General features: G+C 38.9%; 1 protein-coding gene across 1 annotated transcript in view; it reads left to right on the plus strand.

The window, feature by feature from the left end:
- Positions 1-8,472, plus strand: part of BMS1 (BMS1 ribosome biogenesis factor) — a 23,273-nt gene extending 14,801 nt beyond the window's left edge. Inside the window, exons 15-22 of the mRNA XM_063338465.1 lie at positions 1,673-1,861; positions 2,435-2,615; positions 3,132-3,190; positions 4,178-4,300; positions 5,350-5,497; positions 6,427-6,602; positions 7,078-7,239; positions 7,944-8,472. Of these exons, the coding sequence (XP_063194535.1) occupies positions 1,673-1,861; positions 2,435-2,615; positions 3,132-3,190; positions 4,178-4,300; positions 5,350-5,497; positions 6,427-6,602; positions 7,078-7,239; positions 7,944-8,180 (1,275 nt within the window). The 3' untranslated portion in view covers positions 8,181-8,472. The remainder of the gene's footprint in view (positions 1-1,672; positions 1,862-2,434; positions 2,616-3,131; positions 3,191-4,177; positions 4,301-5,349; positions 5,498-6,426; positions 6,603-7,077; positions 7,240-7,943) is intronic.
- Positions 8,473-14,337: the final 5,865 nt, after the last annotated feature.

Genomic DNA, 14,337 nt, shown 5'->3' on the forward strand with positions numbered 1-14,337 from the left:
GGTACAAGCTGTTAACTTGGCAATTTTTCTGGCTGTATGTCTTCAAAATACCCCACAGAGTTCGTCTGAAGGTTTTTTTCCTGGAGACACACATGACATTCAGGAACTACTTCAGAAACTACACACAAAGAAATACATGCTTGCTATTTTTTTTAACGATGGAACTTTTTGATTGCATTATCTGTAAAGAAAAACAAGAAAACAAGCCAAACAACCGAAAGCTTCATTTAAATTAACTTAAATGGTTAACTGAGTAAGTCAGGACGTGACACCTAAACTTCATGTAACTAAAAAGTTTTAACATTATCTATTTGTCCCTTAGCAGTGGAAATAGCATGACAGGTCTCAAAAAACCCTAAAACATAATTGGGAAGGTTTTCCTCCAGGAAGAGGAGGTGGGGGAAAAACCAAAACAAGCAACCTTCTATGTGTAGGAAGGTGAAAATCTTTCTCATGCTAATTTGTGTCAGATATTTTCCCAGTATTATTTTTAGTGTGATTTTTGTAATGTTATTAACAGATAAGTTAGTTCTGTGTGGTAGTATTTTTTGTCAAACTCTCAAGTTATTTTGAGAAAAAAAATAATTGATGACTCTGTACGTGTGGTTGGTACTTCAGGGTAACTGTATCCAGAATTGGAGGGCCTTGTTTTTTTAGGTAAAATCTCTTAAACTTAAAAGTTGGTTCTTTCTTTGGTGACTTGGAAGAACATTGCCTTACATTGCTAATAACTTCACTGTCTTCTCTTCTGACAAAATCTTGCCCTAAATAGCCACGAAATAAATCATTACTTCCTTGCATTAGGCTCTGTCTTAAGTAATCATATGAGCTCTGGTATGCTGATTTACTTACTACAAGCACTTAAAGCGTAAAGAAGGACATTCCAGGAAAAGAATACAAGATAATTTACAACTGTTTCACTTGAGGTCTGTTACAGAAATAAGTATCAGCAATACTCCCTCTGCAGGATGGAAGTGCAAGGATCTCAAACTGGGGATGTGTGAAGGCTTCTAGAAAAATAAACTTGGACCAGAAGATCTGTGCCATATCTCAGTACCTTGAGAAATGAAATTAATAATTAGTTTGCTTAAACATGGCATCTTGTAGGTAGCTGAGTGTCAGGAGCTAGAATGTGGGGGTGAGGCTTCTGTTATTCACAAGGATATCTTGTTAAATATTTACACAATATCTACATTTGTATGGTACAGAAAAGATGTAAAAGACCTTTTTGACAATATACAGTGTGAGGATGCACAGAAATATTTTTAAGCTGCAGAGTAAGCCCAGCCTCTTCATCAAGTGACACCTTAAAGATCAGGATGTTAACTTTAAAAGGTACTTGGGCTCCTAAATCAAAAATGTGCTTTTGACAGTTGTGTCTTTAAAATCCAAAGTCACCATCATGAAAGGTATATCAGAAGGCAGTCAGTCATTTGCTTCTCTTGGGTACTGTCTTTCAAGTAGACTAACAGGCCCACTTGGGATTTCAAATTGGAAGGAATTCATGGTGGCAGAGAACTTGCTCTGAATAAAAAGTCACAAAACCTATCAGATCTTTTCCGAAAGATTTATATAAATGTTGGCATGTTTTAAATAGAACTGGCACCTCGTGAACAAGTTGTTAGTACTTGAATTTTGTAAAATACGTGGTGACTTTCTCTTTGTCACATAGCTTAATCGAGCGGAATTTGAAGATCAAGATGATGAGACCAGAGTACAGTATGAGGGCTTCCGGCCTGGAATGTATGTTCGAATTGAGATTGAGAATGTCCCATGTGAATTTGTCCTGAATTTTGACCCTCATTATCCTATTATCCTGGGTGGCTTAGGCAACAGTGAAGGAAACGTCGGATATGTCCAGGTATGTAGCCAGAGCTATGAGCGTGCTTTATATTGGTACAGGTGGGCTTCAGAGCGTCTGGAGTTAAAATTTATTTTCTGTTTATTAAAGATACAGTGAACACAGAGAGAAACCTTCATCTGAATAGGGCATTTTGTTTTGACAGAATGAACTTCACAGTAGTGGATGCTGGACTTTTACAGGCTTAATTGGATAACTGGAAGAAGTTATTGTTTCATGTTCATCTGCAGAGATGTCTCGGGACTAAATTGCTAACATAAATTGCACTCTGAGGTTCATGGTCTATGGACAAGTGGCTATAGAAAAGTTACTAGCAAATATATGTATTTTATTTTTTTAATATAATGCTTGTATGCATACAATGACGACTTCAGAGTGAGTGAAATACCGATTAGCTTTATTTTTCCCATCAGCCTAGTGTTAATGAGAATGTTCGAAGATATAAAGCTTACTGAATAAAAAATTCTGGTGTAGATGGAAGTTGCTTTCAATCATTCCTGAAAATTAAGGCTTGAATTTCATAATTAATGTTATTATCCTGTAATAGCATTGTTCATCTTTTCTTTTAATTAGTTGCGCCTGAAGAAGCACCGATGGTATAAGAAGATACTTAAGACACGTGATCCTTTAATCCTCTCATTAGGGTGGAGGAGATTTCAGACTATCCCCATGTTCTACATTGAAGATCACAATGGGCGTCATAGGCTTCTGAAGTACACACCACAACATATGCATTGTGGAGCAACTTTTTGGGGTGAGAGCATTCTGGAGTTACTATCCTGTATCTCTTAATCATTATAGAATTCTGGAGCTTTACAGGATGTATCAGGAAATATGTTTTGGAATGAGAAGTCTTTAAAAAAAAGTTGTGTTCTCCACAGAATATAAAATAACACCAAATAGTACGGGGAAAATAGGAAATTGCCTATTATTTGTGAATTACTTGGTTTTTAATCAGATTCTAAGCGTTCTGCTAAGTCGTATCATATCAAAGAGGAACCTGATTTGTTGGCTGTGTGCAGGGAGACGCTTGCACATGTTATGGGCCCAGCCCTGCAAATGCTTCTGTATATGAATAACTTCTTGTTAACCATTCCTTTAACTTTCGTGGTGCTATATACGTGAGTAATGGGTTGAATGCTTTAAACTTTTCTTTCATTTTACTTACGGAGAATATTTAACACCTATTTCTAAGTTTTCTGACTTTAAATAGAGGCTAGATGTTGTGTAGTAAAGCTCTTAATAATTTTTAAATTTAATTTTCTTGTAGGGCCCATCACTCCTCAGGGTACAGGTTTTTTGGCAGTTCAGTCTGTCAGTGGCACAACGGTAGGTTTGTTATCACAAAATGTTGATTACTGCTTTCCATTGGTCTTTAGATAAAATACATAGATCTAGGGAAGAAGGTTTGCATGTGGCAAAACAGTGATGTTGTAGGAACTGAGAAAGTAGGTGGACTCAAGCTTTTGAAAGGTGTATTGTGATGATATAGGAAGCTGGATGGAGCTGCTTTTTCATTTAAACAATTTTCACCTGCTACACTAAAAATGACAAATATTGCTTTGTTATTTTTTGTGGAAGAATTTATACCTGCTTGATTTTCAGTTACTAAGTATTTAGATAATTTTAAAAACCTTTTTATAGGATGAGATAGTGATGTTCCTGTTGAAAAGGTTTGCCCTCAATGTGATTTCTCCACACCTTGTTAGAAAGTTTATGGGTATCCGAATTATTTAAATAGTGTTAAAGCAGTATTTATCAAATATGATCTTTGTTGTTTATATAGACCAAAGGTAGATTTATATTTATATACAAAGTATAATGAAAGCTTTGCATGGCATTTTAATGAGCATGATGGTCATCAGAGTGGTGATTATTATCTCCTTCCTAAAATACGCCTTAAGTCCTATTGCACATGTATTAAAAAGCTATTTTCATCATGTGTCCCTAGCATAATAAAGTGACTTAGAGCAGTGCACAAAGCACTTCTCCTTTGAGACTTTCTGTCCGAGTAAGATTCTCTTTCATAAAGAGAACACAGCGAGGTAGATAACAAGGACTCTTAGATTGCTTCCAAGGTAATTAGAATGGCAGTTCTGAAAACCTCATTAGTGAATGGTAGGAATGTTAATGTCAGCAGCACCTCAACTAGTCAGTATGAAGTCAGTTTGCGTTTGTCATGCTGCTGTGCTCCTGTAAAGGTTATAAATTTTAAAATCAAACTCTAAAAAGCAGTCAGTTTGTATGAGTGAAATGGTTTATTCACTGTTTGGTAAATATACATTCAGCAGTGTCTTTCGTCTCTCTATGTTTCAGCCTGATTTCCGGATTGCTGCGACAGGAGTTGTGCTTGATTTAGATAAATCCATAACTATTGTAAAGAAATTAAAGCTAACTGGTTTTCCATTCAAAATTTTTAAGAACACTTGTTTTATTAAGGTAGGTATGTAGGTATATATACTGTAAAACCACATGTACCAATGTTAGGAAGGAATGCAACCTGGGACTCCATCTGTCTTTCCTGAGGCAGAAGTTCCCTATAATTGTTGCATAGTGTTCTGCATCTCAGTAGCTGCTTGAGGTTTTTTTGAGCTCTCTTCAGTGTGGTCTCTAAATATACTGATCATTAGCCAATGAATATGAATTATTGTTAACCAGACAAAAATTCTGGAACAGTCCCCTGGCTCACATTCAGTGTTTTCCCCCTGCCACGTCCTTCCTCAAACCCACTGATGATTAGCTTCCCACAGTGGCAGACACTTCTGGAGGATGTGAACCTGTTCCTGACGTCATTCAGGCAGTTCAATCCCACTGAATTTCCGCTCTGGGACCAAAAATGACTTCTGGCAGTGCTTAGGGCTTCACAATTACCGTTACAAAGGTGCTTGGGGCATGAAGTGTTGCAGAAGTGAAGTTTCACTGACCTTCCAGCTGTCCTTTGTTGGACTTTCAGGCTCAGGAACAGGTTAGGTTATTCTGCATTTTGGGTAGTAAGCAACTAAGCACCGATCCCAACAGCAAAGCGCTCAGGTATTGTCACTAAGCATACACAGAACTTTTCCTGACTTCCTTGTGATTTACGAAAGGAGCACTGACCTTGAAGAGTTATATTATTATTAGAGTCTCACAGCTAACAAGGCAGCTTGCTTGCTTTTAAGGTATGCGGTGTTCCAGCAAATGACTTTAAAAGAGATCTGGACAGATCTTCCTAACTATGTTCTGTTTTAGAATTTTAAATGTATATATTTAATGCTAAGAAGCCTTGCCTATGGGATATGACTGCAAGTAGATTCCTTTTAGTGGTTTACCTTAAAGTCAGTTCGGTAGGTTTTTGGTATAATCAGCACCCTTAGTATAAATACAATGTTAGGTTCTTCCTGTTTCTTTGTAAGATATGCTCGTGGGAATTATTTGTGGGTTTGTGGCCTACATAGGTCACAGAGAGAGACTTGGCATCTTGAGTGATGGTGGGTAATTCACACTTTCAGGGAATGTTTAACTCTCAGTTGGAAGTGGCTAAATTTGAAGGTGCAGCGATTCGTACTGTGAGTGGTATCCGAGGACAGATCAAAAAGGCCCTTCGAGCTCCAGTAGGTGCTTTCAGAGCAACATTTGAAGACAAGTTGCTGATGAGTGGTAAGTTGCACTTCCCATGTAAGTTATCACTTAACTTTCATCCTGCTTCACAGATTGAAAAGCCACATCTCAGAATCTCTGCAATCTGATAATTGAGATGTGAATTCAAAGAGCATGAAATATCTGGTGAGGTGCAGAGTGAAATTTAAAAAGAGTGCATTTTATGTTGGATTTCTTTCAGTTATACTCAGAAGCCATATAGTATGCAGATGAAAAGGTTTGTCTTGGACACCTATTTCTCTGAGTGTTTTAAAGTGTTTTACACAGCATGGTATGCTTTTCTCCTTGAACATGAAGATGAGTTGTATTTAGTAGTACGGGGCTAGAAGGACATCTTTCTGAGAAATCCAAAGAGTGGCATTGTAACTCTACTTAACTTTTTTTCCTAACCTTTTGGGAAAATTATGCAGGGGACAGGGGTAAGTGATCTTGTGTGTTTGCTGAGTGTCACCGTCATATTGAGAACATGAGTTTATGCTTATTTGGGTTTTCCAAAACCAAACCCCTGTCTTCCTAAACCCGTCGAAATTAAAGATAGTGCAAAATAAAAGCAAGTTAGTTCTTTTATGAAAATAGGGAAAAGAAAAGCAATTTGTTTTTGTCAGTAATAGTAGAAGCACAAATACACGTATGAACTCTGTTGCTAGTTCTTTAAATGAGTATGAATAATGAGTAGGGTGGCATTCAGCTGACTGCTCTTCAGGAATTGTGTACTGTTCATGACTTTATGGGGTTTTGCAGAATCCAAGTGTAGAAATAATTACATTGCTTTTGCCTAACATTTAAGAAATTTAGTATATATGCCAAACACAATATTAGCATGTGGTCTAGATATTAGTTATCTATTCTGTTTGGGCAATCTTTGCTTAGAGTGTGGATGTGATGAACTGTGGTGTTACAGCACCAAGTAACATTTCCTTTACTTTCAGATATCGTCTTTGTGAGGACTTGGTATCCTGTTTCTATCCCAACATTTTATAACCCAGTAACATCCTTGCTGAAGCCAGCAGGTGAGAAAGATAGTTGGAGTGGAATGAAGACAACAGGCCAGCTGAGGCATGAGCGAGGCATCAAACTGAAACAAAACAAAGATTCTCTCTATAAGGTATATTTTATATGTCTTTTTATTTTCTTTTTTTTTTTAAACCAGTGATCACAGTCAAATTTGCACTCTGCCTCAGACCTCTGCAAATGGAGAGCAGTGTAAATACACGTTCATACATACGCATGTGTGACTTTGTATTTTTATCCACAAGGCACAGTCTTTCCTGGCATGAGATGGGAATAAAGCGGTAGAAAGGAGATTGCTGTTGGCCAGGGAAGGTTTATAAAGTAATCTGCAGGGTAGAAGTCTTCTCCAAAAGCTTACTGAGACTTCTGTCACCATAAAATTGGGGTGAACGTACTATTCACAGTTCAGTGTGAGGATGTCAGAGAAAGTTTTTTGCATTTTGTTGGCGCAGGGGATGGTTTGGTTGTTTGGGCTTTTTGGTTTGTGCTGTTTTGTTTTTTCCCCTGAAAGATGGAAAAGAAAAGCTTTTTAAGATCATAAATCTTACATTCTATATCCATTCTTATAGCCTATTGTGAGGGAGAAAAGGCATTTCAACAAGCTCCACATTCCCAAAGCACTGCAGAAGGCATTGCCTTTTAAGAACAAGCCTAAGAATCTTGAGAAGAAAGGCAAGACTCCAAAAGACCAGTGGAGACCAGCTGTTATCAGGGAGCCTCATGAAAAGAAGGTAATTATCACTTATTCTGAAACAAGGACTCCTGAAGGGTAAATGTGCTGCTTAGACCATTTCTAACTATTGTTTTAGAACTTTAATCTACTGACAGTGCTAAAGATTTATATGATCCTAGTGAAAAAATATCACGTGCAATTTTTTTCTGTTTGGCACATAGTATGTATATGAAACTGTCACTGAGTGTCCATTGTCTATTCTTTGAACTGGTAGGTCACCTGAAGCCTAAATACGACTTTTGTCTTTGGCACAGCACTTGCAAGGTATTTCAGTTGGATGTAGCGCTCTCACTTTATGGGTGACTTAAATTGGCAGCTGCAGTCTTTTGACTTGTCATTGCTATGCATTATTAACACAGACAGGACTTGGAGCAAATACTCTGCTTCAAAAATTGAGAATTACAAAGTGCTTGCAAAGGCAAGATGATCCGATCTGCAGTTTTAAGTTTTCTATAGTAGCAATTAGACATAGCCTTTGAAATACTATCTAGCCAAATCGGAGTTCACAAAAATTACACCTTTGATTAACTTCATAACAAGATAAATAATTAAACCATTTTAGAAATTGGGTAACAGGTGCAGAAATAATTTGGAATTTGCCTTGAATCTCTGATTCATTATATGGCGCTCTGCTGAGGTTAAACTGTTTCTTCCTCACCAAAACTGAACTGTTTGTATATTATTCTCTACTTTCTGTTTTAGATATCGGCCCTACTCAGTGCTCTGAGTACAGTGAATAACTACAAGATAAGGAAAGCCAAAGTAAAACATCGGGAACAGCTTAAAGAATATCTCAAAGTTAAGCAGAAGGAGGATGAGCAGAAATTCAAGAGGCAAAAGGAAGCTAAGAAAAAAATCTATCGTATACTGGGACAGAGGGAGAAAAAGAGGCAGATGTCAAGCTTGAAAGGATCTAGCAAGGGAGAGAAGAGTATGTAAAACTTCATCAGGTTTCAGGCCACATGAGGAAATAGGGTAGCTGTGCAATTTTCTGTTCAAGAAACAAAAAGGCCTTGGACTACACTAGATGTGCTTTCAAGAGAAGAAAAAAATGCAAACATGACCTTATTCATGCTCTTGAATACATTTGGCGCTGTATATAAATAAGATGTAGAAGTATGGATTATGGTTTTTCTACATGATATTCTGGAGGACTTTGTATTTCAATATATTTCTATCCATACTGCACATTCTCTCTAGCTAATAAAGTATTTTAATGTCAGTTACAGAATATTGTTTGGTTTTAAGTGTTTTGTCTTAGTACTAGTGGACTTCTGTGGGATGGAACTCCTCTGGATGCCTCTGAATTACTTCCTGTGTTGGCAGTAGTTTGAGCCATTGTCTAAATTTTGCCCTTGGCAAATCTTCCAGTAAAAGGTGTGAAGATTTACTGGGTAGGAGTTTTGGATTGTCTAGCTTTGATGCGCTAGCAGATGCGACCAGAGCGGATCGCTTCTGTGCTTAGAGATCATCTGGTCCTGTGTGAAAGTATCGCAGTTTTTTCCACTTCTCACTAGATATTAAGCAAATCTTCAAAATAGTGTTCCATCCAGATTTTCTGTTACTTGTCCAGTTTTGGCACACTGAGACTATCAGTAGATTCCTTGGTGACTGCAGCTTTCTGGGCAGGCAGTATCAGACTCTTCCCAAAAGTGTGGAACTACCTGGTGATTTTCTGTGAGGTAAGCAGAGATGAAGTAACTTGCTTCCTTTGGGAACATCTTCCTATGTCCAACCAGCTTGGTTTGATGATAACGGTGTTAGATTTTCTTAAGATGAATGGAGAGGAGAGGTAGTAGATGGTTTCAATCCTGTTAAATTAACTGAGAGTTGAAGTCTTTCTCTGCATGACAAGAGGCTTTGAACAATCATTCTCTTGGAAGAACAGATTAATTTTTTTTATGCCATATATGGCATCAAATAGTTACTGTGATATATGTATTTTTAATACTTCATCCTCAAACAGGCAGTGGGTCAGATAACATCAGTAATTTCTGTGTCTCCTTCCTGAATGAGTTCAGTCTTTATCGTCAAGACAAAATTCATTATTATTATTACACTGTAGTAATATTTGCTATCATCTCAGATGGGAGAATCCTGTGTGGGATCAGGCCACCTCACACAAAAGCTTTCTGCTGAATGGGTTTGTAGACTTTTTTGTGAATGTTTAGCATTTCAGTATTTTCTTAATTAAATCTCATAATGTTCTGTGTACTGATATTGAAATTCTAATGCATCCATCTTTGCCTATATGATATTAGACTGAAGCCTGACTCAAATTAATTTGTCAGTAATTTTTTTTCTCTGTGAGACTCAGCTGAGGTCACGTGAATATGAAAACATGATTTATGCTTAAATGATTGAAGATTCTCTGCTGAATAGACAACCGCTGCCTTCAGATATTTACAACAAAGCTGTTGGCTTTTTTTGTACCACAGAGTGGCGCAAGGTGGTCCACTGTGACTTTGTTCTGCAGCGTTGTTTCCTCTTCTGTCATACTGTGCTAAGCCAGGTCTAATGTAAACCATCAAGGAAGCGTTTCCTATTAATCCCATTTTTATGCTGTTGTGAGAAACTTACATCTTATGTGCTGTTGTTTGCATCTTCCATGTATTCACGTGTGACAAGTAGTTGTCGGGTTTTTTGAGTGCCTGAGAAGTTACCACTGCAACACTTGACTTACGGTTTCACATCTGCTACTTATACGTAATGAAAAATTTGATCTAATTTGTTTATAATAGCTCTGTCAAATATGAAAATGGGGAAATGGGGCAGGCTTCAGTCTTGCTTTCATTCCAGAGACAACCACTCAGAGCGCCACCTGAGCGTGAAAATATTTGACCTGCGAAGACTATACAAGATACTTGTCTTGGATTTTATATTTTTGAGGGTTTTTTTTCCTATTTAGGTAGCCCTTTTCAAAGGGAGAGAACATTTTGCAAATTTAACTGATTTTTTTTTTTTTAATTGGAAAAAAAAAAGTTTAATATGCAGTGGTTTGTAGATAGGAGCCAGTGTGTGTTATGATCCCTGCTAAAAGAAAGGCAGAGGTTTTGCAATCTCTGGTGGTGCTGACTTTATTTTGGAAACCGATGAGAGGTAACCTCTGCTTTGGACCCGGGGAAGCCTGGTGCTGCCTTGTGCTTTCTCATCATCTTGGTGACTGAGAGCCTCTCCAGGGCCCTTACATTTGCTAATTGTGCCCGGTCGGAGATGTACAGGGCTGTGGAGAAGGCCACTGCGAACTGCCTGCTCCAGCCTGAGGGGAGGGCTGCACCGTGTGTCCGGCTTTGAGCAACACGGCATTAATTTCTCTTTTGGTAATTTTACTTTTCAGTAAGGTCTCTTCTAAAGCTTGGGAAAACTGCTTTTTTAGAAGACTCCAGTGTCTGAATTTGTGAAAATATTTACTTCATAGTCAGCTATGGTATGTGGGTTTCAAGGTCTCAGTGGTTTTGAGCCTAGCCAGGTGTGGGGATGAGGTGGAGTGGGACCTGGACACTTGACCCAAGCTGGCCAACAGGATTACTTCATACCATGAATGTCAAGTTCCATATAAATGAGAAAGTTTGCTGAGGAGTTTCTCTCTCCTATGATGGTGGTGATCCAGAGAACTCCTTGCCCTGGTGCCGGACCCCTGAGCCCTTCCCTTCCTCCCGAAGCCGCAGCCCTTGCAGTGTCCGACATTTGCTGCCCACTGCTGGGAGCGCACAGCTTCCTGCTGAGAGAATGGGCTGAGTATAATCCTTGTATGTTTTACATTGATATTGGGATCAATACTGGTTCTTTACTATTTTTAATATTAATTATTTAGTATTATTCTATTAAATCTGTTTATATTTCAAGCCTCGGGTTTCCTTGTTTTTTCCCGATTCCCCTTCCCAGGTGGGGAGGGGGTCATCAGATGAGAGAATAATTATCTAAATGACAATAAATTGTCGTGGTTTCCTCAAGCCATAGCAACATAGAGGTTGAAAAAGCTGCTGGCTTTGGAGAAAGCGAGGGCCTCGTGCTGTGTGAAGTAGCCCCCGCAGTGACTGAGCCCCCCATGCCCCTGCCCTCAGAAACCTGGCTGCCCCTGCTGGGCTGAGGGGGCTGCGAGGAGGCCGAGGCCTGCCCCACAGGCCCTGCCCCCGACCGCGGCCACCAAGTAAAACTGGCCCCTAGGAAAACAAAACCAATATTTAGTCCTCCCTGTCAGCTGAAAAAAAAAAATTAAATAGAAAAGCCTGAGTTATCGGAGAGAATTGCTGGCAACAGTCTTGCGCTGGCAGGTGGGGAACAAGGGGCTGAACTGTTCTTATCTTGGATAAACCTAGTCAGCGCGGCGGGAGGTACAAATAATTAGCAGTCTCGTTTGTGATTAAGCCCTAGGCAAACATGAAAACCTGTAACAAAAGCAAAGTCTTTTGTACAATGATTTCCATGTTAAAGGAAAAAAAAAAAAGTAGCCTGCTGGTAGAAGGCACCATACAAGTCTTCCAGGTGGGGTAATGCAAAATGAACTGTATCCCAAAGTATTTCACCTGGAAGAGGAAGTTAATTGCCCATGAGCAAGGGGATTTCTACGGCAATGGTTCAGCCTATGAGGGGACAGAAATGTGTAACTTGGGAGAGAAACCGAAAGTGCAAAGGAACAGGCCGCATGTGGTTTTGAATTAGAATTACAAATAGGTGAGATGTGAGGGGGCAGTGGGGTGCAGTCAAGAGGGCAGTCGTGCTGCTGATGGGGGTCTGTCACCCACTGCGCTGTCTGCGCAAATGATTAGCGAAAGCTAATGTCAGGTGAAGAGCAGCTGGGAGCTGGCTTTTTAAATAAGACCTTTCCTAGGAAGCATAAAGCTAGATGAATAATATTTTCCATTTTGTGTTAACTACCTGCATTCATTTTATAAGGATTAGACGCCATTCCTCCTAACTCTTGGTGTTGCTTCAGTATGATTTCAAGCTGGAATTGGTGATACACATACTGGAGCAGATGCAGTTTCATGCCCTGTCCCAGAGGATGGGTTGCGGAGTGGGTACGTGTCAAATACCGACTCTGGCAGTTGCAAAGTGTCTGTCGGGGTGTCCCCATCTCCTGGCTCCAGTTGTTCATTGTGTGTTTGAGACCTCCACGCATACATCGTCAGGTCACCTTGTTCTTAACTTGTGGTGGAAAACTGCTCTCTGGATGACTTAAGAGGTGGTATAAAATACATGTGAAGGCAGCTGGCTGTATAGCTATGGGAGGAGGCAGGAATCATACCAGGGCTAACTAGCTTTGAGAGAATTATTTTCTAGCATTTGCTATTTTAAAATGGAATTACATCTTTGTAATGGTTTGCAAATAAAACCTCCATTCACATTGTATTTCAAACCAAGTTAATGTGATATTGCGGTACAGTTATTGGATTCAATTGATATAATTAAAATAACTATGTTAGACTGTCAGAATACTTTTGTGCTGTGTGTAATGGTCAATGTTGCTTGCATATACAAAGCTAAGGCCAGTCTTGACTTCATCGCTCGAACAAGGTCTTTGCTAGGTGATGCAGCTAAATACAGAGGTCCTGTTTTTTTCACAACTGCTACGGACCCACAGCTCTACGTGGATTCCTTGACATCTGCACATGTCCATTGCTGCTTCACATCAGGACTGTAATTTTTTCCTGGCCACCAACAAACTGTTTGCAGAGAGTCTCAGGGTGTTGTAGCATTGACACAAACTAATGCAATTAGACATATTAGACACCAGTTCCTCTGCAACCAATTTTAAACAGCATCCTTGCTGTTGCTTTAAAGGTCACTGTTGATGGAACCTCACATTTCCAAACACCAAGCTTAATTTGTTGTCTATTTTAATGTATTGTCCTGAAGTTACTGGGTTTTGAGAACACAGAATCTATTAAGAAGCTTAATAGAGCAGCTCATTCCAATTATAAGAAATGTATTGGTGGAGAAAATGGAAATGCATGGAAGATCAATGTATTAAGCAGTTGCCTGAATGGAGGAAACAGAGGAAATAGATTAAAATTAAGTTTCTTTACAAAAAAGATATTTGCTCCTATGTAGTACTAAAAATGTTGAGTTGCTTATATTGTAGGTGATGATAAAGCATTTCTATGCCGAATGCATAAAAATCAGATAAAGAGCCATCCACAACTTTTTTCTTCATCTGTTTCTTTTCCCCCTGATATTGCTGAGTATAGTTGGATTTGTTTTGTCTTTATATTATTTTTTTTTCCTTTGGATTTTGTTCTCCTGTTTTGGAGGTTCTTAAATCCCTACATTGGGAGACTGTTGTACTGCAAACTTACCTGGCAGCAAGATAAGTTAGCTATGAACCCGAGACAGGTCGTCTGTGAAGATGCGGTCTGGAGCAACTGGCTCTTTGGCTTTGAACTTCTGTTGCTAAATGCCAGGTTTTCTGGGTGCAAAATCAGGGTTTCAGACTATGGTCTGAGGACATGGGCATTTGGGTACTAATCCCAAGTGAATGCTGCTAATTTCCTTCATCAGTGGTGTCTAAAGGGAAAAACAGCGGAGGTACTTTTGACTCAGATCAATTCTCTGCTCCAGTTTGCCGTGTGGCACAACTCAGTGTGTCGTCTGCTTTGGCAAAAACTCATGGAGAGGCAGAGAAGGGGGCAAATTAATTGAGACAGTTCTAGCTTTTACTATCTCATTAAACCGTGGCTGCAGCCCCTCATGCTCAGTGTAATCGCTATTCAAACACAGATGTTTGAAGAAGGCTATTGTAATTATTTTTTACTTACTATTAAGGGCAGGTTTCATAGGAACTATGAGACAAACTTATGCATCGATATTAAATATTAAAAGCTAGTTGAATTATTTACAGTATCATCCATTTACTAATTTCACCTTTTGTGGTATAAACAGGTTGCCATTTAAGTCTCATTTTAAATTATCTCTGGATAATATCTGTGAAGGAGCCCCAGGATTTTTTCACGTAGGAGAAGATTATAGCCTGAATGTGAACAAAACAAGGTAAAGGCTGGCTAACTCAAAAACAAATTGCATCTTTGCAGTAGGTTTTTACTTTGAATTGTCTGAACAAATATTTTTCTTGTTTCTCTGTGAGAAGAGCAGCCGG

Source organism: Chroicocephalus ridibundus, chromosome 6 (assembly GCF_963924245.1).
Source record: "Chroicocephalus ridibundus chromosome 6, bChrRid1.1, whole genome shotgun sequence".
Taxonomy (NCBI): Eukaryota; Metazoa; Chordata; class Aves; order Charadriiformes; family Laridae; genus Chroicocephalus; species Chroicocephalus ridibundus.